General features: G+C 33.6%; 2 protein-coding genes across 7 annotated transcripts in view; one reads left to right on the forward strand and one right to left on the reverse strand.

The window, feature by feature from the left end:
• Nucleotides 1-3,094, forward strand: part of AK3 (adenylate kinase 3) — a 21,999-nt gene extending 18,905 nt beyond the window's left edge. For all 6 annotated transcript variants that reach the window (XM_040243881.1, XM_040244042.1, XM_040243800.1 and 3 more), the window contains exon 5: nt 957-3,094. In XM_040243881.1, the coding sequence (XP_040099815.1) occupies nt 957-1,077 (121 nt within the window). In that variant the 3' untranslated portion in view covers nt 1,078-3,094. The remainder of the gene's footprint in view (nt 1-956) is intronic.
• Nucleotides 3,095-4,543: 1,449 nt separating this feature from the next.
• Nucleotides 4,544-19,991, reverse strand: part of CDC37L1 (cell division cycle 37 like 1) — a 21,099-nt gene continuing 5,651 nt past the window's right edge. The window contains exons 3-7 of the mRNA XM_040243469.1: nt 18,113-18,206; nt 15,408-15,523; nt 14,932-15,054; nt 11,071-11,235; nt 4,544-7,573 (exon numbers count right to left, since the gene is read on the reverse strand). Of these exons, the coding sequence (XP_040099403.1) occupies nt 7,472-7,573; nt 11,071-11,235; nt 14,932-15,054; nt 15,408-15,523; nt 18,113-18,206 (600 nt within the window). The 3' untranslated portion in view covers nt 4,544-7,471. The remainder of the gene's footprint in view (nt 7,574-11,070; nt 11,236-14,931; nt 15,055-15,407; nt 15,524-18,112; nt 18,207-19,991) is intronic.

The following is a 19,991-nucleotide window of genomic DNA, read 5'->3' on the forward strand; positions in this document are numbered from 1 at the left end:
ATAGTTTTCCAAGTATAGGTTCTTTACCTGCTTGATTAGATTTATTCTTTTTTTTTTTAAATGCAGTTGTAAGTGGGATTGTTTTAATTTCTCTGATAGTGTGTTATTAGTGTATAAAAATGCAACAGATTTCTATAATTTTGTATCCTGCAGCTTTACTAAATTCATTTATTAGTTCTCATAGTTTTTTGGTGGGATCTTTAGGCTTTCCTATATACAGTATCATGTCATCTGCTGAAGTGACAGTTTTAGTTCTTCCTTTCCTATTTGGACTGCCCCCGCCCTGGACGCCCTCTTCTGATTGCTGTGGCTAGGAATTCCAAAACAAAAGTGGTGAGAGTAGACATCTTTGTCTTGTTTCTGATCTTAGAGGAAATGCCTTCAGCTTTTTACTATTATATTGGCTGTAGGTTTGTCATATATGACTTTTATTACACTGAGGTATGTTACCTCTATACCCACTTTGTTGAGAGTTTTACCAAAAATGGATGTCAAATTATGTCAAAAGCTATTCTGTCTCTGTTGAGATGATCATATGATCTTTATTCAATTTGTTAATGTGGTATGTCACATTGATTTGAATGTATTGAACCATCCTTAAGACCCTGATGCTGGGAAGGATTGGGGGCAGGAGGAGAAGGGGACGACAGATGATGAGATGGCTGGATGGCATCACCGACTCGATGGACGAGTTTGGGTGAACTCCAGGAGTTGGTGATGGACAGGGAGGCCTGGCGTGCTGCAATTCATGGGGTTGCAGAGTCGGACACGACTGAGCAACTGAACTGACTGACTGACTGGGACAAATGCCACTTGGTCATGGTGTATGATCCGTAACTGTTGAATTTGGTTTGTTAGTATTTTGCTAAGGAGTTTTGCATCTATATTCATTTGTGATACTGGCCTGTAATCTTTTTTTTATTATCAGACCTGTCTTGTTTGTTTTTTATCCTTAGGAAAAAGGGGGTGTTGGAAACATTCTCTGGAACAGAAACCAACAAGATCTGGCCACACGTATATGCTTTCCTACAAACAAAACTTCCACAAAGAAACCAGGAAACATCAGTTACTCCATGAGGAAAAGTGCATGTAACTAGGGAGATGAGCAGAAGCTCCTTGTCTTATGCATCTACAAGTTCCTTGTCCTAAGACTCTGGTCTGTATAAATTCTTTGAAAATTATGTTAGTTTCATTTCTGCTGATTTTATCCTGGAAATTAAGGATGTGCCAAAAGGGTCAGTTATGAAGATTCATCTTCTGAAATGTTTAGTGTGTTTTATCTAGTTACCTTCTAACTAGATAAAATTAGAATTTAATTAGCACAATTATAAAACATTATAAATGTCTAACTAGAATTTTGGAAATTGGTGAGTGTAATTGAAAGGGCAATTGGTAATCTAAGTTTTGTTCAGAAAGGAAGTGGTGGATAAAGTTTCCTTATTTTTCTGGAGAAGTAAAACAAAAAATTTCCGTATCACTTGTGGAAAGTATCTTATCAGAGGCTTTTGTGGATAGTGATGTGAAAAAAAAAAAAGAGACCTCTAGCACTGCGATACACACAAACTGTGGGACACTGTCTATGGAATTCCTGGCCCGGGGGGAAGCAACTAAATTTATAGATTAGTTGCAGGATGCAGATTCACTGCTGCCTTTTATTGACCTCAAATGGATTGCCAGATATTTCTCCAGCAAAATGGGTTTATTCGGAGTCAGCAGATAAGTGCAATTTGGAGTCTCAACCATGGTGAGCCAGATGCAAGTCCTCCCCACAGCATGGGAATGACAATACTTTTATAGAGGAGAAAACGAAGTTGGGAGGGCTGTGGTAAACAAGTCCATGGCTTTTCGTTGGCTGAGTTCTTGCCAGAAGTCTTCCCTTCTTCCTTTTGGGCTGTGTTATCTTCACAAGGCATGAGAGCTCCCTCTTGTGGTCCCCTGACTATGAGGTTTCTGGGGTTTTTTTACACTTTACACTAGCAACCTTTCGATAACCGTATATCCTGTATTTTGTTGTTTTTAAACACAACTTTCACTTTACTCCAGATTTTCAGTTTGCAATAAAAAATGTATCAATTAGTACATAGCAAAATGTATTTTCCTATCACTTATTTTCTTTTGAAAATCCTGTGTACTGAGGGATATGACTTGGTAGAAATTGACATCATAAATTCTTGTAAAAGCACCAAAGTTGAATTTTCAACAGAATATGTAATTAAACTGTCATGTTTTCAGAAGTTACTCAGGTTGAAAAATGTGCACTTTAGGACCTACTTGCCAGTTTCTTTTTTGATCCCAGTGTATGATCTGCCTTGATGAGTAGCAAATTGAAGGAAGGAAGGAAGGCAGGGAAAGAGCGAAGAAGGAAATGAGACTCATGGCATTAGGTTAAGTAAGAATACTTTGTCATTAGGAAATAGATCAGGTTTGCCTGGGGGAAACTCCCTTGACATAAATATCATAACTAGTAAACAGGTGTAGAAATTAAAAGGATTTACACAACATATTAAAAAGAACCAGGAAACTCATTTGGCTTAGAAGAGTTCTTTATTCCTAATCAAAGTTGACACCTGTTCATGTTCACTGCTATCCTTCCTTAATGGGGAAGAACTCTGCCAGTGAATATAATCTGCACAGTCATTTTAAAATGAAAATGATTTGATTCCTTAGAGGGGCAACAGGAGGCATGCTTATTATGTACAGTGGTAGCTTGGTAGGAAGAGTGGGGCAATATGAGAGGTGAAGGAGAAATCTGACAATATCTTCAATTCTCTTACTTGGTGCTAGATTAAATGAAACAAGTCATTGTATAAGCTGTTATTAACTGCCTTTGGAAATTTGGCCCATTTATTCCAGGCACTGAAAATACAAATGCTAGCAAGTGTTATCTTGTGGGGAAAAAACAGCTGACTTTTCTCTGATTTTTAAAAGTTCAGTATTGATCTTTCAAAAATGTACTGAGGCTTTTAAAAAGGACTATGGTAAATATTCACATAACTGCCTTATTTCACTGTTAGTATGTACATTCTAAAAATGTTGGGTACTAATTATCCAGTTTATCAATGAACTAACATTAAATGAAAATTCAGATCTGTGGATATTACTTGGTCTTTGGTAACTCACAGGGCCCACTCAAACTCACCTTCCCTTTTGCCCTCACGTCTCATTGGCTTCTGAGTTAGTCTCTGCTTTCTAATAATTGTCTTAGAACACTTTTACATACATAGGTTGGTTTCATTTTACCCTTTATTTCCTGCTGCAGTATTGCAGCCATACTGGCCTTCTTGACACTGTCAGATTTGGGAATCAAGAAGAGGGCTAGAAGAACATGACTATGAAAATCAAGACCTGTCCTTCCTGTGACCATTTCCTCTCCACTCCCAAAACTAAAAAGTTTTGCATACCTCCATGACTTTGGGAAACACCTGTGCTATTACAAAAAGAACTTGTTTTCTGCTGTTACACCTATCATTATGATCTGTGTGCCACATGGAAGTGTGTCCAGAGCTGACTGCCATGGCCAGAAGCTGCTGTGCCTTAGTTAAAAGCTAGTAAGGCTTCAAACCATTACCCTGTTTTCTACAGCAACAGTTATTTTGGTACACCTTTCATAAGCAGAGTGTGTTGTGGGAAATGCAAATTGGCAGTTAGTACCATCCAGAGCGGAGAAGGCAATGGCATCCCACTCCAGTGTTCTTGCCTGGAGAATCCCAGGGACGGGGGAGCCTGGTGGGCTGACGTCTATGGGGTCGCACAGAGTCGGACACGACTGAAGTGACTTAGCAGCAGCAGCACCATCCAGAAATTTTATTAATTCCATTTATTTTTCTATTTATATTTATTGAAATAGTTTAGATTTCTAAATCCTGCCCAACAACTACTTCCCTCCAGTTATTTTCAGTGGCATTTGAGCAAAATATTTTGAACATTCATAGTTTGTGACGAAACTTACCTAACAAATCATAGTAATTAAAAACCTCATTATATTAAACTGCTATAATATTCAACAGCAATAAATTTTAAAACATGTTTGTATGTTGTCTTTTCATTAACAAAAGAAAAAAAGACACCGGTCAACTGCAAAAACACCCTTCCTATCTTTGCAATTCAAGATTCTGATTTTAGAAGTTAATAGTTTAAAATTTTTAAACACAAAATAATCTGTGTTTAATGCTTCTGGTAAAAGCCAATATACTTTGTTGAGTCCACATCCAGCGATAGCTTTTTTTTTTTTTTCCCCTTCAGCTCACTAATAACTACATTTAGCACTGAGTAAAAAGTTAAAATTGCTTTGCATGTGAAATTGCATGGTAGAATAATGTCACCAAAGTGTGAATCAGTGTGGTGATGTGTCATATTTTACCAAAGGACTCTATATAAAGTGTTTGAAGAGTAAGCAGCATGACAAATGTCATTTAAAGAAACAAGTCAAATATGTGGGAATTTAAAAAAAATCAATTTCATACTTAGAAAAGATGAAAACTTTAAGTCTTATTCTTCGAGGCTTATGACAATGGTTTCAATTTCGTCATTAGATTTTAAGCAATTCATAATCAACTTTTATTCATCACTGTACCTCTCCCCACCATCAGCTTACATAGTAAGCAAGCAAATACTTATTAGATGAGTCAGCTTCTCAGAAGACCTGTGAAATAGCACATACATGTCCATTACAGATGGGAAATGAATGTGCACTTTTAAAATGCATAGGATATAGAAGCAAAACTGAAATGAAAAGCCTGACCCTCAATTGAGATAAGTACATTTCTGTCCTGTATCAGTTTTAAGAACTGAAATACATGACCAACTTTGAGAACAGTAAACTGACATCTTTTTTATTTTTCTCTGAAAATATCCCAAGATTAACTTCAGAATCACTTTGCCTAAACTCACAATCAATGTTTTAATCTTGTAAAGCTAGTACTAAACTGTATTTATGTTTTTTGGGCACCATTTTAATTTACTTTTAAAAGGGTAATAGGAATGCCAGTCTGACAGAAGTCCCAATTTTCCTAGAGAGAAATTACAGGAGAATGTGAGCTCACTAGGCAAAATTTGAAAGAACCCATGGTATAACTGGATGAGAATATACTCCTCTCTCTCCTAGAGAATAATCTTTAAATCAGTGTTATATCTACCACCACTGATAAAACTGAACTAACAAGGAATGTAGTGATAGCTATTTAAAAAATATCTTTCATTAGAAGATTAATTTATCAAATGAAGAATCTCTGATAGACACTCTGATATCAAAGATACTTCATTTGTTTAGACTTTCCATGGTTTGTATAATTTGTTTAGAGAAAACTGTGCAAACTGAAAAATAAATTATTCTTTTGCTTGGTATACCCTTATTATTTAAGAAACAGAAAACATTTCTCCTAATAGGAATTCGTTCTGAGTAAAATAAAGAAAAATAAAAAGGATGTCAATTTATTGTTCTGAGTACTAAAGTACTGCTAAACTGTAAGTTGTAGTCTTTAGGTGCAAATTATGGCGTCAGTCAGTAGCTCCCCAAATAAATCCAATCACTTTCACATTGAAAACATACAACACTTTCCTAAGTAAAAGCATATACATAACCAAATTTTAAACAGTTCTTAAATAATTCGTATTTTAGAAAATAGAAACCAAAAATATCCTCCAGGAACAGTGTACTCAGTTTGTTGGTAATTTCTCTCCTTCCAATCTTCAGTTTTTATCATCTCTAAGGCAAAATGAAATTAAAAACAATTTAGAGCTTACAGGCAAATCTTGGGGAAAAGTGAGGTTGAGAAATAGAAAGTAATGGCTCAAGTTACTTTTCTATGAAGCTGGGAATTTTATTCCTATAGTCATTCTCCATTTGATAGGACAGAAAAAACAAGAGCTTGCTCCAAAATAGGGGGGAAAAAAAAGCAGAAGCAGAAACTTCTATAACTAGGTCACTGGTTAAAAAAATATATATATAGGCTGATGAATGCTACCACATAAATTAGTCAAACATTTTATTATAGAGTATGTATTAAAAGCACAAAAACAAGTTTTATTCTGAAAACCAGGAAGATTGTGATGTTACAGATGTATGATTCAATAATTCCAATCTGTTTCTATGAGTACTAAGTGCCTTATCACCTCAAGTTACTTTAAAACAAGGTGCACATGAAGTCACCATCACAGATCTGGTCACCACGTGGGTGGCTTCTCAAACTGAGACATGCAGCCCAAATCCCCTCTGTCATCTCTGCATGTTTACTTCTAGTCCCGGTGGGACTCAGCCACCAAAGACTACATCTGATACAAACCAAAGCTCATGTTGCTGTAAGTCAGGTTAGTCCTCAGATAATAAGGAAGGCATAATTAACACTGTCATCTCAATCCTAGTAAAACGAACCGTCAAATATCCTGGCATATTTAAGGTGAATTATATAGGTAAGTATTAAAGCTCAGAAGCATTCTGTGGTGACTGAGCTAAAGAGAGGAATGACAAATGTAGTAAAAGCCATCATTACCAATAAGGATCACCAAATTCTTAGAAATAAGTAGTTCGTGTCAAAAGATTTCTCTTGCCTTTTAAAAAAGTCTTTGGGCCACATCAGAGTAAAACAATAACTGTAACGTAAAAAATCAGATTATTTTTCCTATTTGTTCTTACAGGCCTTTAGTTCTTTTAAAACTCGCTCCCTGAGAGATCCCAGACTATGTCAAGAAATTAAGAGTGAACTTTAAGTTGGATCTTACTAAGAAAAAAAAAAAAGTTATGAGCTTTATCACTTTTTATATCACTATATAACCCTAATGCTAAAATGTCAATAGGGTAAAATCAACTTCTAAGGGAAATAAGTCTGAGAATACTTGGGGGTTAATTTAGTATCCATATAAAATTGATACTGTAGTTAAGGATTTAACTGATGGTGCTGAAGAAACAAATGTAATATTATTTTAAGGGGTAAGACTTTTAATTTGTATTACCCAGCTTATTTAGTAAAGCAGATTATCAACTACTGATTTATTGCTTTTAATATGATGAAACACCAGATTTGACAGCTAAATTAGCAATAGGATACATTTTAATCTTTAATCATTTTTGTAGAGTAGGACATGTACATATCCATATAAAAAGACTGTAGCAGATGCCTCCTAGAATCAACCAGTTCTTGTAAACATTGCATTTGTGCAGATTTTCATACTTTGATTCCAAAATTGAGAACAGTAAGATTAAAGGCAAATTTAGTAGCCAAAAAACCCAAACAAAGTCCGGTTTGACTTCTTGCAACATATGGTACCACTCCTCTCTTCAGGAAAAAAATAAAACAAAACAAAAAAACTAGCAGCACATAAAAAAAATTTTACAAAACGTTTCAGTACTCTGTTTTCCCTCCCATCAAAAACCGAACAAAAATAAAGTGCAGCACCCATAAAAGTGTCAAGAAAATAGCCAAGTTCTTCCTTTCTTGTAACAAAATAGTACTTGGCTTCAGCAGTCTTAACCAAATTATACAGTGTCCATCATTTTCGGTTCATCATCTTCTTTATGTACCACTGAGTTTAAACTGCAGAGAGCTGTATTGATAGAATACTGAAGATAATCTGGATTCTGAAAAGTATAGAGAGGAAAGAATGGGTGATCATCAGTTATGTGTCAGTACGTGCAACTGCACATTCAGCGTCACATTCTCTCTCTCTGTAGTGGAGCAGAATAGAAAACAGATGAACGCTGAAGTCAGACTTTGGTTGAAACCCGAGACGACAAAGAAGAAAATAATAGATTACTACCACTTAATCCAAAGAGATGTGGCAAAGACAGAATGATATATGTAAAAAAGAAATGTAATAGACACTACCTCTTCCCTCCATTTAAGAAAACTATAAAATTTTAACTAATCATATAAGGCTATATCTATGTGATTATATGTATACAGCTGTTGACAATTTAAAACATAAATGGCTTTAAGCCAGCAAGGTGTTATGATGATTACTATCTAATTATAATAGTAAATATTAAAATTACAAAAACACTAGAATAAGGTAAAAAAACTCTATTTACTAAGTGAAAGTTATAGCTACCTTCAGAATCTATTTTGGTTTCTCAAAAGTTAAAACAAACTCAAGTGAGAAATCTTTTGAAAGAGACTTGTATTTAAAAAGTTGAAAACAAAAGAACAGTGTAATTTAAGTTTTATTTTTTTAAACAGAAGAACTCAAAATGTTCTAATTTTGTTCATTTCTTAAACTAGGAACAGAAAACCTTATTCAATAAATGCAAAAATAAAACCACTATTACTAAAGCACCATGAATAGAGACATAAGCCCTTAAGACCCAGGACTTTAAGGAAATTCTTCCAATAATTCAATTTTGTCTACTCAGTTGTTCTGAATATTGCCTAGCAATTTAGTTTTACCATGAATCACCTACTTTCATCTGTTTATTTAATATACATCAATGAGGAAAACAGTCCATACAGGGCATAGATATCAGATCTCTCCATCCCAAAGGGAGGAAGTGTTCTCAAAAAATTTTTTAATAAATATAATATTTTTTGATTCTTTTATTGTAGAAGTCAAAAAATGAACAAAAAGTTAGTTGTATTATTGTCAATAAGGTTTTTTATGAAGGGATTGGCACAAATAACTGACTGAAGTCTGGTACACTAAAGTAACCTTGGACCTAAGTTCTAACCCTGACTCTTCCACTTAGTATAATGCCATCCTCAGAGAAAATAATTCATCAAAAGTTAGTAACAGTAAAGCTAGTATATAGGATAAGCCTAAGGTAACTCTTACTTACATCTCTGTTCAGGGGGCCTTGGTTTAGTTCTCTCAAAATTAAGGATACTGGTATTTGGTCTATCTCATAAGATTGTTGTCAATTTAAAAAAGAGATTAAAAGCTGAACTGTTATCCAAATTTAAGTTTTATAAAAAATTATTAATAGATTGTTATATTATCCCATTCTCCAAAGAGACAGGCTGCTAAGACCTTTTCTGACCATCCAGGTCCAACAGAGCTTACAGTTACTCTCTATTAAGACTAGGTTCCAGTTTTTATGAGAATTTTGACTATAAGAAGTAGCTGAAGAGATTCTTTAAAATTCGTCTACTCAACTCCTTAAGAACTGAAGGTGGCAGTAATGGTGGTTTCATGTCCAACTCTTGTGACCCCATGGACAGTAGCCTGCCAGGCTCCTCTGTCCATGGGATTTCCTAGGCAAGAATACTGGAGCGGGTTGCCATTCCCTTCTCCAGGGGATCTTCCCAACCCAGGGATGGAACTTGATTCTTCTGAATTCCAGGTGGGTTCTTTATCGCTGAGCCACTAGTGAAGCCCTAAGAACTGAAGAGACTTAAAAAAACAAAAAGCACTCAATATACCTAACCTAATATACACTTAAATCCCACTGATTACCCCATATTCTCATCCAGTAACATTCTCAACACATTTATTGTCTCAGAGACCAGTTCTTCCCAAGAGCACACAACTGAGCATCTTGTCATAATTCTAGTATATGATTCAACAACGGTTTATGATGTAGGTGAATGAGCAGTGGAACAGGACAGAAATCCAGGATTAGAATAGCAGCTCCATCACTTACTGTATTGACTTCAAGCAAGCTACTTAACCTACAGGAGCTTCGCTTTATTAATCCATAAAATGAGTTTTTTTGAGAAGATTAAATGAGACACCACATACAAGTGTTTTGTAATCTATAAGTTGATATATAATAAAAATAAGTTATTTTAAGCTCTACTTCCACATCTCCTCTCAGTTGAAAACTTGATCCCTTGGGTTGTTTTCCATCTTATCCTTCCCTCAAACAGGTGACTGTGTTTCTATGGCTCTAGCTGAAATCCTCTCTTTCCCCTCTTATGTTTAGAATCAGCAGCATCCTCAAAAGTCTCTTTTTTTCCTCTGCATTCATTATGTGACACCTTAGTTTTAGGAGGTTTATATGTTGGACTTGACAGTGACTTAGTCATAAAATTTCTTAAAGACCACGTTCCTGTTGGGCTACTTCTCACAGAACTGCAGAGATAATCATCACTTTATTAAAACAGCATTAAGAGGTAATCTGGGGACAAACTGAGGGAGAATGTTGCTTACATGTCTAAGGGGTAACATGACTAATTATTTAAAAATCAGATTTTCTTCTTCTTGAGAATTATATTTTTGGCTGAGTTAAATATGATCAATTACTTTCCTTAAATTGTCCCTTTGACCTACAAGTAACTGGACTAGTGAAATTATAGCTATAAAGTCAAGGCAATGAAAATCTCAATTCCTACAACTCTTTGAGAATTAAAAATAAATACAGGTCTCTCTTCATACTGTCCTCTGAGTGAAGTCTAGACTTCCCTTTCACTATGTAGGCAACAGGCTAAAATGCTAAAGCTGGTCTGAAAATGAGAGATGACTGGTTCAATTTAAATGCTACTAAAACCAAAATGGGCAGCAACTTCCTAGTGATAACTTAAAATTGTAATTCTAAGTAGAATCAGGCAAGTGGTCCAACTTCCTCTTTTTAACATAAATTCTTTCACGCTAGTGAGATAATTTTATGTTAATCTAATCGCAGACTTCTAAGATGCTTAAACAGTTGACCAATATTACCAGAAAGAACAGTTCAGTGTAAGTTACATTAATTTGTACTAAAATGTTTTATCTGGTAGGCAACACCAACATTTAAAAAGATAATACTAATAAACTCATGCAATAAATCACCTCAGTTGCTACTTGGGTATATGCTTGGAGCTAATCCATCTTCAATTCTTAACAGTATAGTTCTACTCAGGATGGGATGTTGGAGCCATCTTAAGAAGTTTATGACTTAGATGATCAATAGGTCACATGTGCCCTTAAGAATGCTTATAGATAGTCCTCATCTCTTCTATATTTAAAGGAGTAGAATTTGGTGTCTCTCTAAAATACCTAAGAGATGGATAAAACTTAATGCCAAAACATGGCATGAGGTGAAACTCAGAGTTATCTTTTGAGGCAAGAATATTTAAAATGACCACACATACAAGAAGAAAGAGAAGTCCAAAAGAACAAATATTATGTGAATATATTTATAAAATATTTACTTTTTCAACTTACCTGTGGTAAGGACTCTAATAAACCTATAGATCCAAGACCAGAATGGGGAACATGATTCTGAACTGTCATAGGCTGAAAATTTGGTGATTGAGAATAAAGTCTGACTCTTGACTTGAAAGCTTCAAGTTCATTTTTGAATGCTTCAAAATAACCTTCCTCCTCTGCCTTGAAAAAACAAACAAAAAGACTTATTTTCAAGATTTCCAGACCACACAGTAAACTTTAACAAAGCATATACCAGGCCTTAAGTGGAAGAAGTAAAGATGAGGTGAACAGTTTAATGTAGAAACCACCAAGATCTCTGTCAGATTTCTGAAAACTGCCTGTTTTATATGAATATTATAGATTGGTTTGTTTCATTTCCCTCTGCGTCAGCAAAATAAAACAAACTAATAAGAAACAACCCTTCTTTAGACATACACACAAATGTAATGAAAGAAAGTAGGCTTCCTCTGTATTTCTCTTGATTTATCTGTATTCCTGATAGGACCCAAAACAGTCCTCATTTAATCGCTCACATTCTTCTCTCCTCGTTCCACTGCCAAACAACAGCCAAGGGATATTCTTTAAACCTTCTAATTCTCTGTCAGTTAATGCAGAAACACTTACTACCTGTTGTTAGTAATTCTCTGACCCTAAAATCCCTATTTGTTAAAAGCTAAAAACCAATTAAAGTCAACATTTAACTTTGGTATGCAAATATCTTACTGCTTTAGTTATGCAAGTACCTTCTTTTAAGATTATGGGGAAAAAAAAGTACAGTGAGTTATGTTGAGGGAGGGGAATTCTCTCCATAATGTATATAATATAAAGAAAATTCTTAATGCAAAATATCCTTTTGGCAGTAGCCTCCATTTATAAATATTTCCTTTGCAGATTAAAAAAAATGACACAGAGCACATCCTACACAATAGAACATAGGTTTTAAGTTCAAGTGGTGGAAAAGATTTTGTCAAAGTCTCATTCCTGAATTATCACTGGGTCCATTTGTCTGCAGTGTGATTTTTCTCTTTAATGTAGTTTAGGTTGTGTTACTGCATTAAAACCTATGGATTAGTTATTAGCATCAATATCTATACAAATAATACACACAATGTTCTGTGCTGCTATTCTGTATTTTTTTTTTAATGAATTTAGGAGTCATTTCTTTATAACACTTCACTTTATAGTCAATAAATGGTACTTAGGGAGACACATGCAATGTTAGCCTTCGTATCCAAAAGTAATCCTTCTGAAATGGTTCTGTAACAAACCATTAAAGGAATCAAGTAACACAACTGCTGACCTTACTGCATGCCTAAACCCTAGGTATTTAGCTCTAGGGAGACTTAATTGATTTTCGTTTTATTAAGCAACCTATGGGTCACTTGCTCAATTTCTCTATGCTAACTTCCTCATTTGTAAAAAAAAAAAAAAAAGTAATTATCCTTATAAAATGTTATGAATGTTTAATGAGTTAATCCATGTGAAGTGCTTAGAATACCTTTCACAAGCAAATAGTTCATGAAAGTTATTCCTTAATTAAAAAGAAATTAAGAACAAAATGTTAACATCTATGGCTTCAGAGTTGTTCAATTTTGTCAAACTATTATAAATGTCAAAAAATACGTATTATATGACTATGTTCCATCATGCTATTAAACACTAGTTCATACATATCCTTTAATGTAAGATGAAGAAGAAACTTTTTTTTTAATTGCCTGTGTGTCAAAATTTAAAACAGTCATCAGAACCCTAAAATACCAACTCAGTCATTTACTCATTAAAACTACTGTTTTGGGAAATTTTCCTATTTTAACAGTAGAAGTGGAAGGTACAACTTCTGCCACACTAAAACATTTTTATCATTTAAAAATACAATGTTTTACTCTATTTATAAAAGGAAATATGTTCATTGTAGTATATGAAAAAGAAAATGGAAACCATTTGTAATTCTACCACTCAAGTCTAATCAAAATTAAACTTCTGGTACATTTTCTAACTTCTAATTGTGTATGCTCAAATGTATCAAATATGCAAAAAATCACATAAAATATATATGTACAACTTAGAGGGCAAAAATTCTACTACGTACCCACAAAAATTAGGAAACAGATCAATACTAATATTTTAGAGATCAGTTTCAATAATGAACATTTCATCTCTCTCTGAGGTTACAACTGTGACTTGTCAATCACTCCTTCGTCTCTTCAATTTTACTGCTTATTTATGTATCCCTCAACAATATATTTACTTAGTTCTGCTTGTTAAAATATAAAATACTTTAAAAATAATAGCAGATATTTCATTCTGAGACTTGTTTTTTTCAGTTTCTTGTTTTTTAATCCATGCCAATGCTGATTAGTATATTACTAAATGAATATACCACAATTTATTCATTCTACTGTTAACAGGTACTAGGGGTGTTCCCAGACTTCTTGCTACTATGAACACTTCTATGAAGCACATACACAGGTGTTTTTCTAGGCCATCAATTCTCAAACTTTATGGTCTCAGGACTGCTTCATGCTCCTGAAAATTGTTGAGGAACCTAAAGAGCTCCTGTTTATGTGGGCTGTATCTATCAATAATTACATGTTAGAAATTAAACTTAGGAATTAAATATTAACTGAAATATAATAACAAACTCATTACATGTTAACATTTTAAACATATAACATATATATATGTATCTTTAAACTATATTTCCAAAACAATTTAGTGAGAAGTCTGGGCTTAAAAGAAGATAGCTGTACTCATACATCTGCTTCTGTATCAATCCAAGCTGCACACTCACACAAGAAGGAGAGTGAAAATGACAAATAACATCTTAGTATTATTACAATTTTGACTCAGGGCCTCTGGAAAGGGTCTTGAAGACCCTTGAGTATCCTTGGACCACATGTTGAGAAATTTTTTTTGAGGGTATATATCTAGGACAATTTCTGGCTGTTGGCACTTGCCTTGTTCAATTTTACAAGAAAATCTTCCAAAGTGGTTACACCAATTTACACTCCTATAGTGGAGAAGGCAATGGCACCCCACTCCAGTACTCTTGCCTGGAAAATCCTGTGGATGGAGGAGCCTGGTAGGCTGCAGTCCAAGGGGTCGCTAAGAGTCGGGCACAACTGAGTGACTTCACTTTCACTTTTCACTTTCAGGCATTGGAGAAGGAAATGGCAACCCACTCCAGTGTTCTTGCCTGGAGAATCCCAGGGACAGGGGAGCCTGGTGGGCTGCCGTCTATGGGGTCGCACAGAGTCGGACACGACTGAGGTGACTTAGCAGCAGCAGCAGCAGCAGGCAGTTAATATGAATTACTATTGCTCTACTTCTTGTACAACTTTTAAATCATTACTAATTTAGTGAGTGTGAAATGTTGATCTTTCTAAACATATTTATTTTTCTTTAATATAGCTGACATCTTCCTATATATATATATATATATATATATATATATGTGTTGTGTCTTTTCACTTTATAGCAAAGCATTTTCTCAGATTAAAAATACTTCATATAATTTTCATATAATCTTGAAAACTGCATAATATTCTATGGACGACAGGTTTTTTATTTTCTCAAACCATTCCTCTAATTTTCCTGAATATATACATTCATGTAAATGGGTCTCAAGTTCATATAATGCTATATAGTACAGCTTCTTAAAATCTAGATTAGCATAAAAACAGCAATATAATTTTTCTTTTCATTATAAAATCTACAGAATCTAGCCTGTGGCATCCTGGTTGGATGGCCTCCTTTGATGTGTATGGACAAAAAGAGGTTTCAGCTAAACCCTAACTTTCCCATTTAATAATACCAAACAGCAATTATCCTTCAATAAAAATATAAAGAAAATAATAATACCAAATAGCTACTTACTTTGGCTTTCTGGAAAAATAAGCGAAAACATCCTCTTGGATCCACATTACAGTTTTTGGCCATTTCCATAATAAACTGCATTACAACTGCTTGATGTGCTATTTGTTCCATCAGAGCCCCTTTCTGAAAATAAACAGATTAAAATTACAAGAAATATACTTAATGTTGTGATTACTATTTGGATTTTTAAAACATGAGTTTTTAATAGGTTAAAAAAGAAAAAGGTTTACAGTATATGGGAACAAGAGAGATGAGGAGACAGGAAGGCAGGGAAAGCACATTGGAAAAAAGTTTCCCTATGCTAACTGAAATAACTAAAGAAAGATGCCAACAGTAAGCTCAAGCAGATCTTGAAAACAAAACAAAATTGGAATTCCATTTAATGACCTTCCTGCTTACATTTAAAGTAATGGGAAAAACAAAAAGCAAATCAGCATTCCACTAAGGTTCTCAGAAATTCAAGTTTCACATGATACCTGTTCAGCTTCTAGATGAAAACACCATAAAATAAGATATTTAGCAGTTTCTTCACATACAAGGTACGGATGGTCAGACAAAAATCTCTGACTATCATCCCATCGACTTAACATACCTGTAAAATAAGAATTAAGCCATGAATGTCAAATACTTTCCTCCTGTAAGCAAAGAAATGGCATTTTAAAATGATTCTCTTTAAAGACAGCTCGTATTACCATAGAAATTTTATGGTAAAAGAGTAAATGAAGATAGATAATAAGGCAATACCAGCATATTGGAGATAGCTTTTAAAATTCATAGCAAATTTTATTTCAAATAATTTGTCAGGATAAAGTACAGTGATTGGTTTAAAGCTATAAAAGCCCTGTATCTAGGGAAAGCCCAAAGTCCCAGGCAAATAGACATGGCTGGTCGGTCATTCTAGGCTAAAGTTAAGTACAGATCATTTCAGGAGATTCAGTATTATTTATTCATAGAATACAAATTTTTCTATTGGAAAGATGGAAAAGAAAGCAAAACCTTTCTTTTCAAACCTTTCCTTTTCAAAAGTAAACTATACTGACCCAACAAAGACTTAATAAAAGATTCAGAAAAATTATATTTCCTCTTATTTACTAAAATATGTCTGATATAGTAAAATACTGCATGGGAAACCAATCCAGTCAGTGTTATAATAGTAAATATAGTTTAACCATTTTAGTCATGTTAACCATTTAATTATGATCACTGTTTAGACACAGAAAATAAACTCTTATTAAAGTTGGTTAAGTATATTTGGAAATGCTGCCATTTTTCTTCAAAATACCAAACTAATCCAAATGCTACTAAAGGTGTACTGTCATCTTTACCCAAATTAGTAAGAAATTTGGTCAAAAAGTTGATACCACCCAAGTAATCACAGAATCAGCAAAGTGCTGAGCTTTATTTAGACTCATCCAACCAAGAAAGTTATCTGAGAATCATCATGGAAATTCTACAAAGCCACCTCAATAGTTCAGCAATAAATCCTTTCTCTAGACACAAAATGAACTTCTGTATGTTAAAGTTCCACATCAGAACATGAGTAAAAACAAAACTGAGGACAAATGTCTTACTGAGAAATACACAGTAACACAAGGAAATCAATTAAAAATAAATGATTTTTTCCTCATTTAAAAAATTGGAAAATAGCATTTTAGCATTTTCTCATAAAGAGTTTTACAAGCTTTATAGTTATTTCCCCAACACTTTGGATACAGTGACTAGGTCATTTTAAATTCTGAGAAACATAATGATTATTTAAGTGACTTTAAACTTCTTCTCAAACTACAGTTAAAGAATTTAAGTAATAACTTCTAGGGGTCAGATCTAAAGAAAGTATAATCCTTATTTCTTATACCTGATGCCATAAAATAAATCCTATACAGCAATTTTGCCTTAGCTTTGTTACACTTCTGAAGAGGGAATATTTTCAACTCCATCAACTATTCAGAGAGACCACTGCTTCTCCTGTTTACTTCTCCATGGCAGCACTGTAACTTACTCAGGCACAAAATTCCTATCCATTTTGGTCTCTTTCGAAGGAGAGAGAATATATGAAAGGGTTAGTGACACTTGTAAGGGCCATGAAAAAGGGTGTCACTAAATGTTAGAGGTTTTAAATTACCTATTTAATGGAGACAAAATCAACTCCTGAAGATGATCATAGTTTTTCTATTTGTTTCTATAATAAATAATGCTGGAATGATATGTGCAAAAATAAACTTTACTTACTTCTTCAGAAACTATTCTTGAATTAAACAGAATACAAGCTTATTTCATTTTTTTAAATAAAAAGTATGAGAAAAATTAATATATGAATAAACTACAAAAAAGAAAAACAAAAACTAAAGTAGTATTCATTATACCTGCATAAGGATGAATGACATTCTAAATACTTTGGGAGAAAAACACCAATAGAAAAAAAGTCTCAAAATATCACTTAAAAAGCTTATTAACATATATTTACTAAATTGACACATTATACTCCCCAGTAGCATTTTCACTCCAGCAGTATTGTCACTGCTTATAACTCTTAGGACATATCACACTACTTCCCAACTCTGGCTTCGTACATGCTGTGGCTGCTGCCTTGCCTCCCTTTATCTACAGGAAAGCGCCTATATGGTCCCCAATATCTAACTCAGATGTTCCCTCCTCTGGGAAGCCTTCACATAAATCAATCCCCATCCTATCATTTTTCTCCAATAGAGAAAACCATTTTTCAGTATATGTATTTCTCTTACTTATTATAGACTGTATTCTATTACTTGTTATTTATCTGAATAACAGTTGAAGGATCTGCATGAATTGTACAGCATCATGTCTAAAATCTGAAAAATGCTAATCTTACAACAGTAAGATAATAAGGTACCAAGAAAGCAAAGAAAAAAGACAAAAGCAGGGACTAGTTGGGATATGCAAAGATTCTAGGTAGTAAAAACAAAAATGACAACCAGGTCTTAGAGGGCAGCATTATATAAACAGGTTGAATTTTTGCTTTTTTTCACAATTCAGTTTACTCTGTCACTCTATTTTTTTATGTATAGCTCTAAACCAAGCCATAGAACTGTGCCAGAAGTAGCTATACAACTGGAGTTTGTCTCTATTTTATAAATTCACTATCTGTACATATATTTATGGTACCAAACATTACAAAAGAAGGAAACTCAAGTAGTAGACTTACCAAAATGTCTAATTTTCTGCTCATGTTTCTGCATAAATGATTTTGATTTATCTTCATCTTCTGTTTCTTTTCTTTTATCTTGATTAATAAAACTCTAAGAAAAAAGTTTTGAAGTTAAAATTGAATATATTTTAAAATCTAATATAGTCTAATTGGATCTTCTTTCTCAGATATTGAATGCCCAGCAATCCTCCTTATAGACATTATAAAAAGGTAATACAATAAAATGATATCGTATCATTAAATTCATCTATAAAACTCTATTTTAGAAATCACAGAGAAAAACAAATGAATTAACTTTATTATAAAACCAAATATGCCTATCAAAGGCAGGTATAGAAAGATCCTTTACATGCATAATTCATTTTTGCATTATTCATTTCCATTAAATATTTGCAACTCTAGTCTATAATCTTTGGAGTTCTTGCTAGAAACAAACTCAGAAATTCAAAGATTATAGAGTATATTCACTACAAAATTTTTGATAAGACATAAAACTAAAATAGACCTTTGTTATAAACTGTTCTTAGGAGAGGTAAACAGTTTGATTCTGAAATCACGTATAAATTTCTATTAAGGAAGTGCTTATTTTCAGTTAAAGTCATAAAACAGACCAAGATGAAGTGTTTATTTGGCCACAAAAATTGGCAAAAAGTTTCTCAGAACATTATGTGATCACATTTAAACCTTGAGATTATCACTGCCAAAAATGGAAATCGAAAACTAGCTCTCTGCCAGTTTATAGTCAGGAAACACACAAGTTTATATATTTCAAAATAAAAGCATTTTTTTTCTTTGTATATCCTGCCATCTAGACCAGCACTGTCCAACAGAAATACTATCCAAGTTACAACTGTAAAGTTTTCTATCAGCCACATTAAAAAAAGAAACAGATGAAATAATGTGTCTATTTAACCCAACATATCCAACATATTATTATTTCAACACGTAAGCAATATAAAAATTATTAATGAAATATTTTACTTTTTTGGTACTAAGCCATCGGAATCTGGTGTGTATTTTACACTTACAGCACATCTCAGTTTGGACTAGCTACATTTCGAGCGTTCAACAGCACATATGGCTAGCAGCTATCAAGTTGTCAGACAGCGCAGATCTAGACCTGTCCTCTCAAATCTCAAGCTCCCCAACAAAATGAATGCATGATTTTCAGCAAATGACTGGAACATAAAGATAGTCCTAATTAATTCTGGTACAAATGTGGGCTACATTAGAATCTAACTTAAGAAGAAAAAAAAATTAAAAGCAGAGACAAAATATTTTCTTTAAAAAAAAATATTTTCTTTGTGTTAAGAGACAATAACTGTATAAACAAAAGAACAGTTTTGACCATTCCATTATAAAAAGATCATTTTAAATAGTTTTGGGGTATAAATGCAAAACATAAATAAAGTAACACTTAAGGCACATCCCTTAGAACAATATACACAGAGATAGTGAACCATTCTGTTAAATAATGATTCTATTGAGGGGAAAGAAAAATATATAATTTGGTACAAGCACAGAAAGTCTAGAAATATATGACTCATTGTTAACAGAGGTTATCTATGGAAAATGGGAAATGAAGGAAGCCTTTCAACTCTATTTTACAGGCCTATGTTTTGTTTTTTTACAAGAAGCATGTTATACTCTTATAATTTACCTTCATTACAGAGTAAAGTACTGATAAGGCTAGTAGTACAGGACATTTACCTATGTGTATTACTTATTGCTGCAGCAGGACTAGAGCTAGTTCAGAGGAAAGAAATTAAAGATGCCTGGAGAAGAAGAGGCTTTTAGAGTGGATGCCAGAGCAGAAACAAGTAGTGTTACACACTACATCTAGAGAATAATGAAGGTTAAAGATAAAATGGACTTC

This window comes from Oryx dammah, unplaced genomic scaffold, assembly GCF_014754425.2.
Source record: "Oryx dammah isolate SB20612 unplaced genomic scaffold, SCBI_Odam_1.1 HiC_scaffold_1, whole genome shotgun sequence".
In the NCBI taxonomy this organism is placed as follows: domain Eukaryota; kingdom Metazoa; phylum Chordata; class Mammalia; order Artiodactyla; family Bovidae; genus Oryx; species Oryx dammah.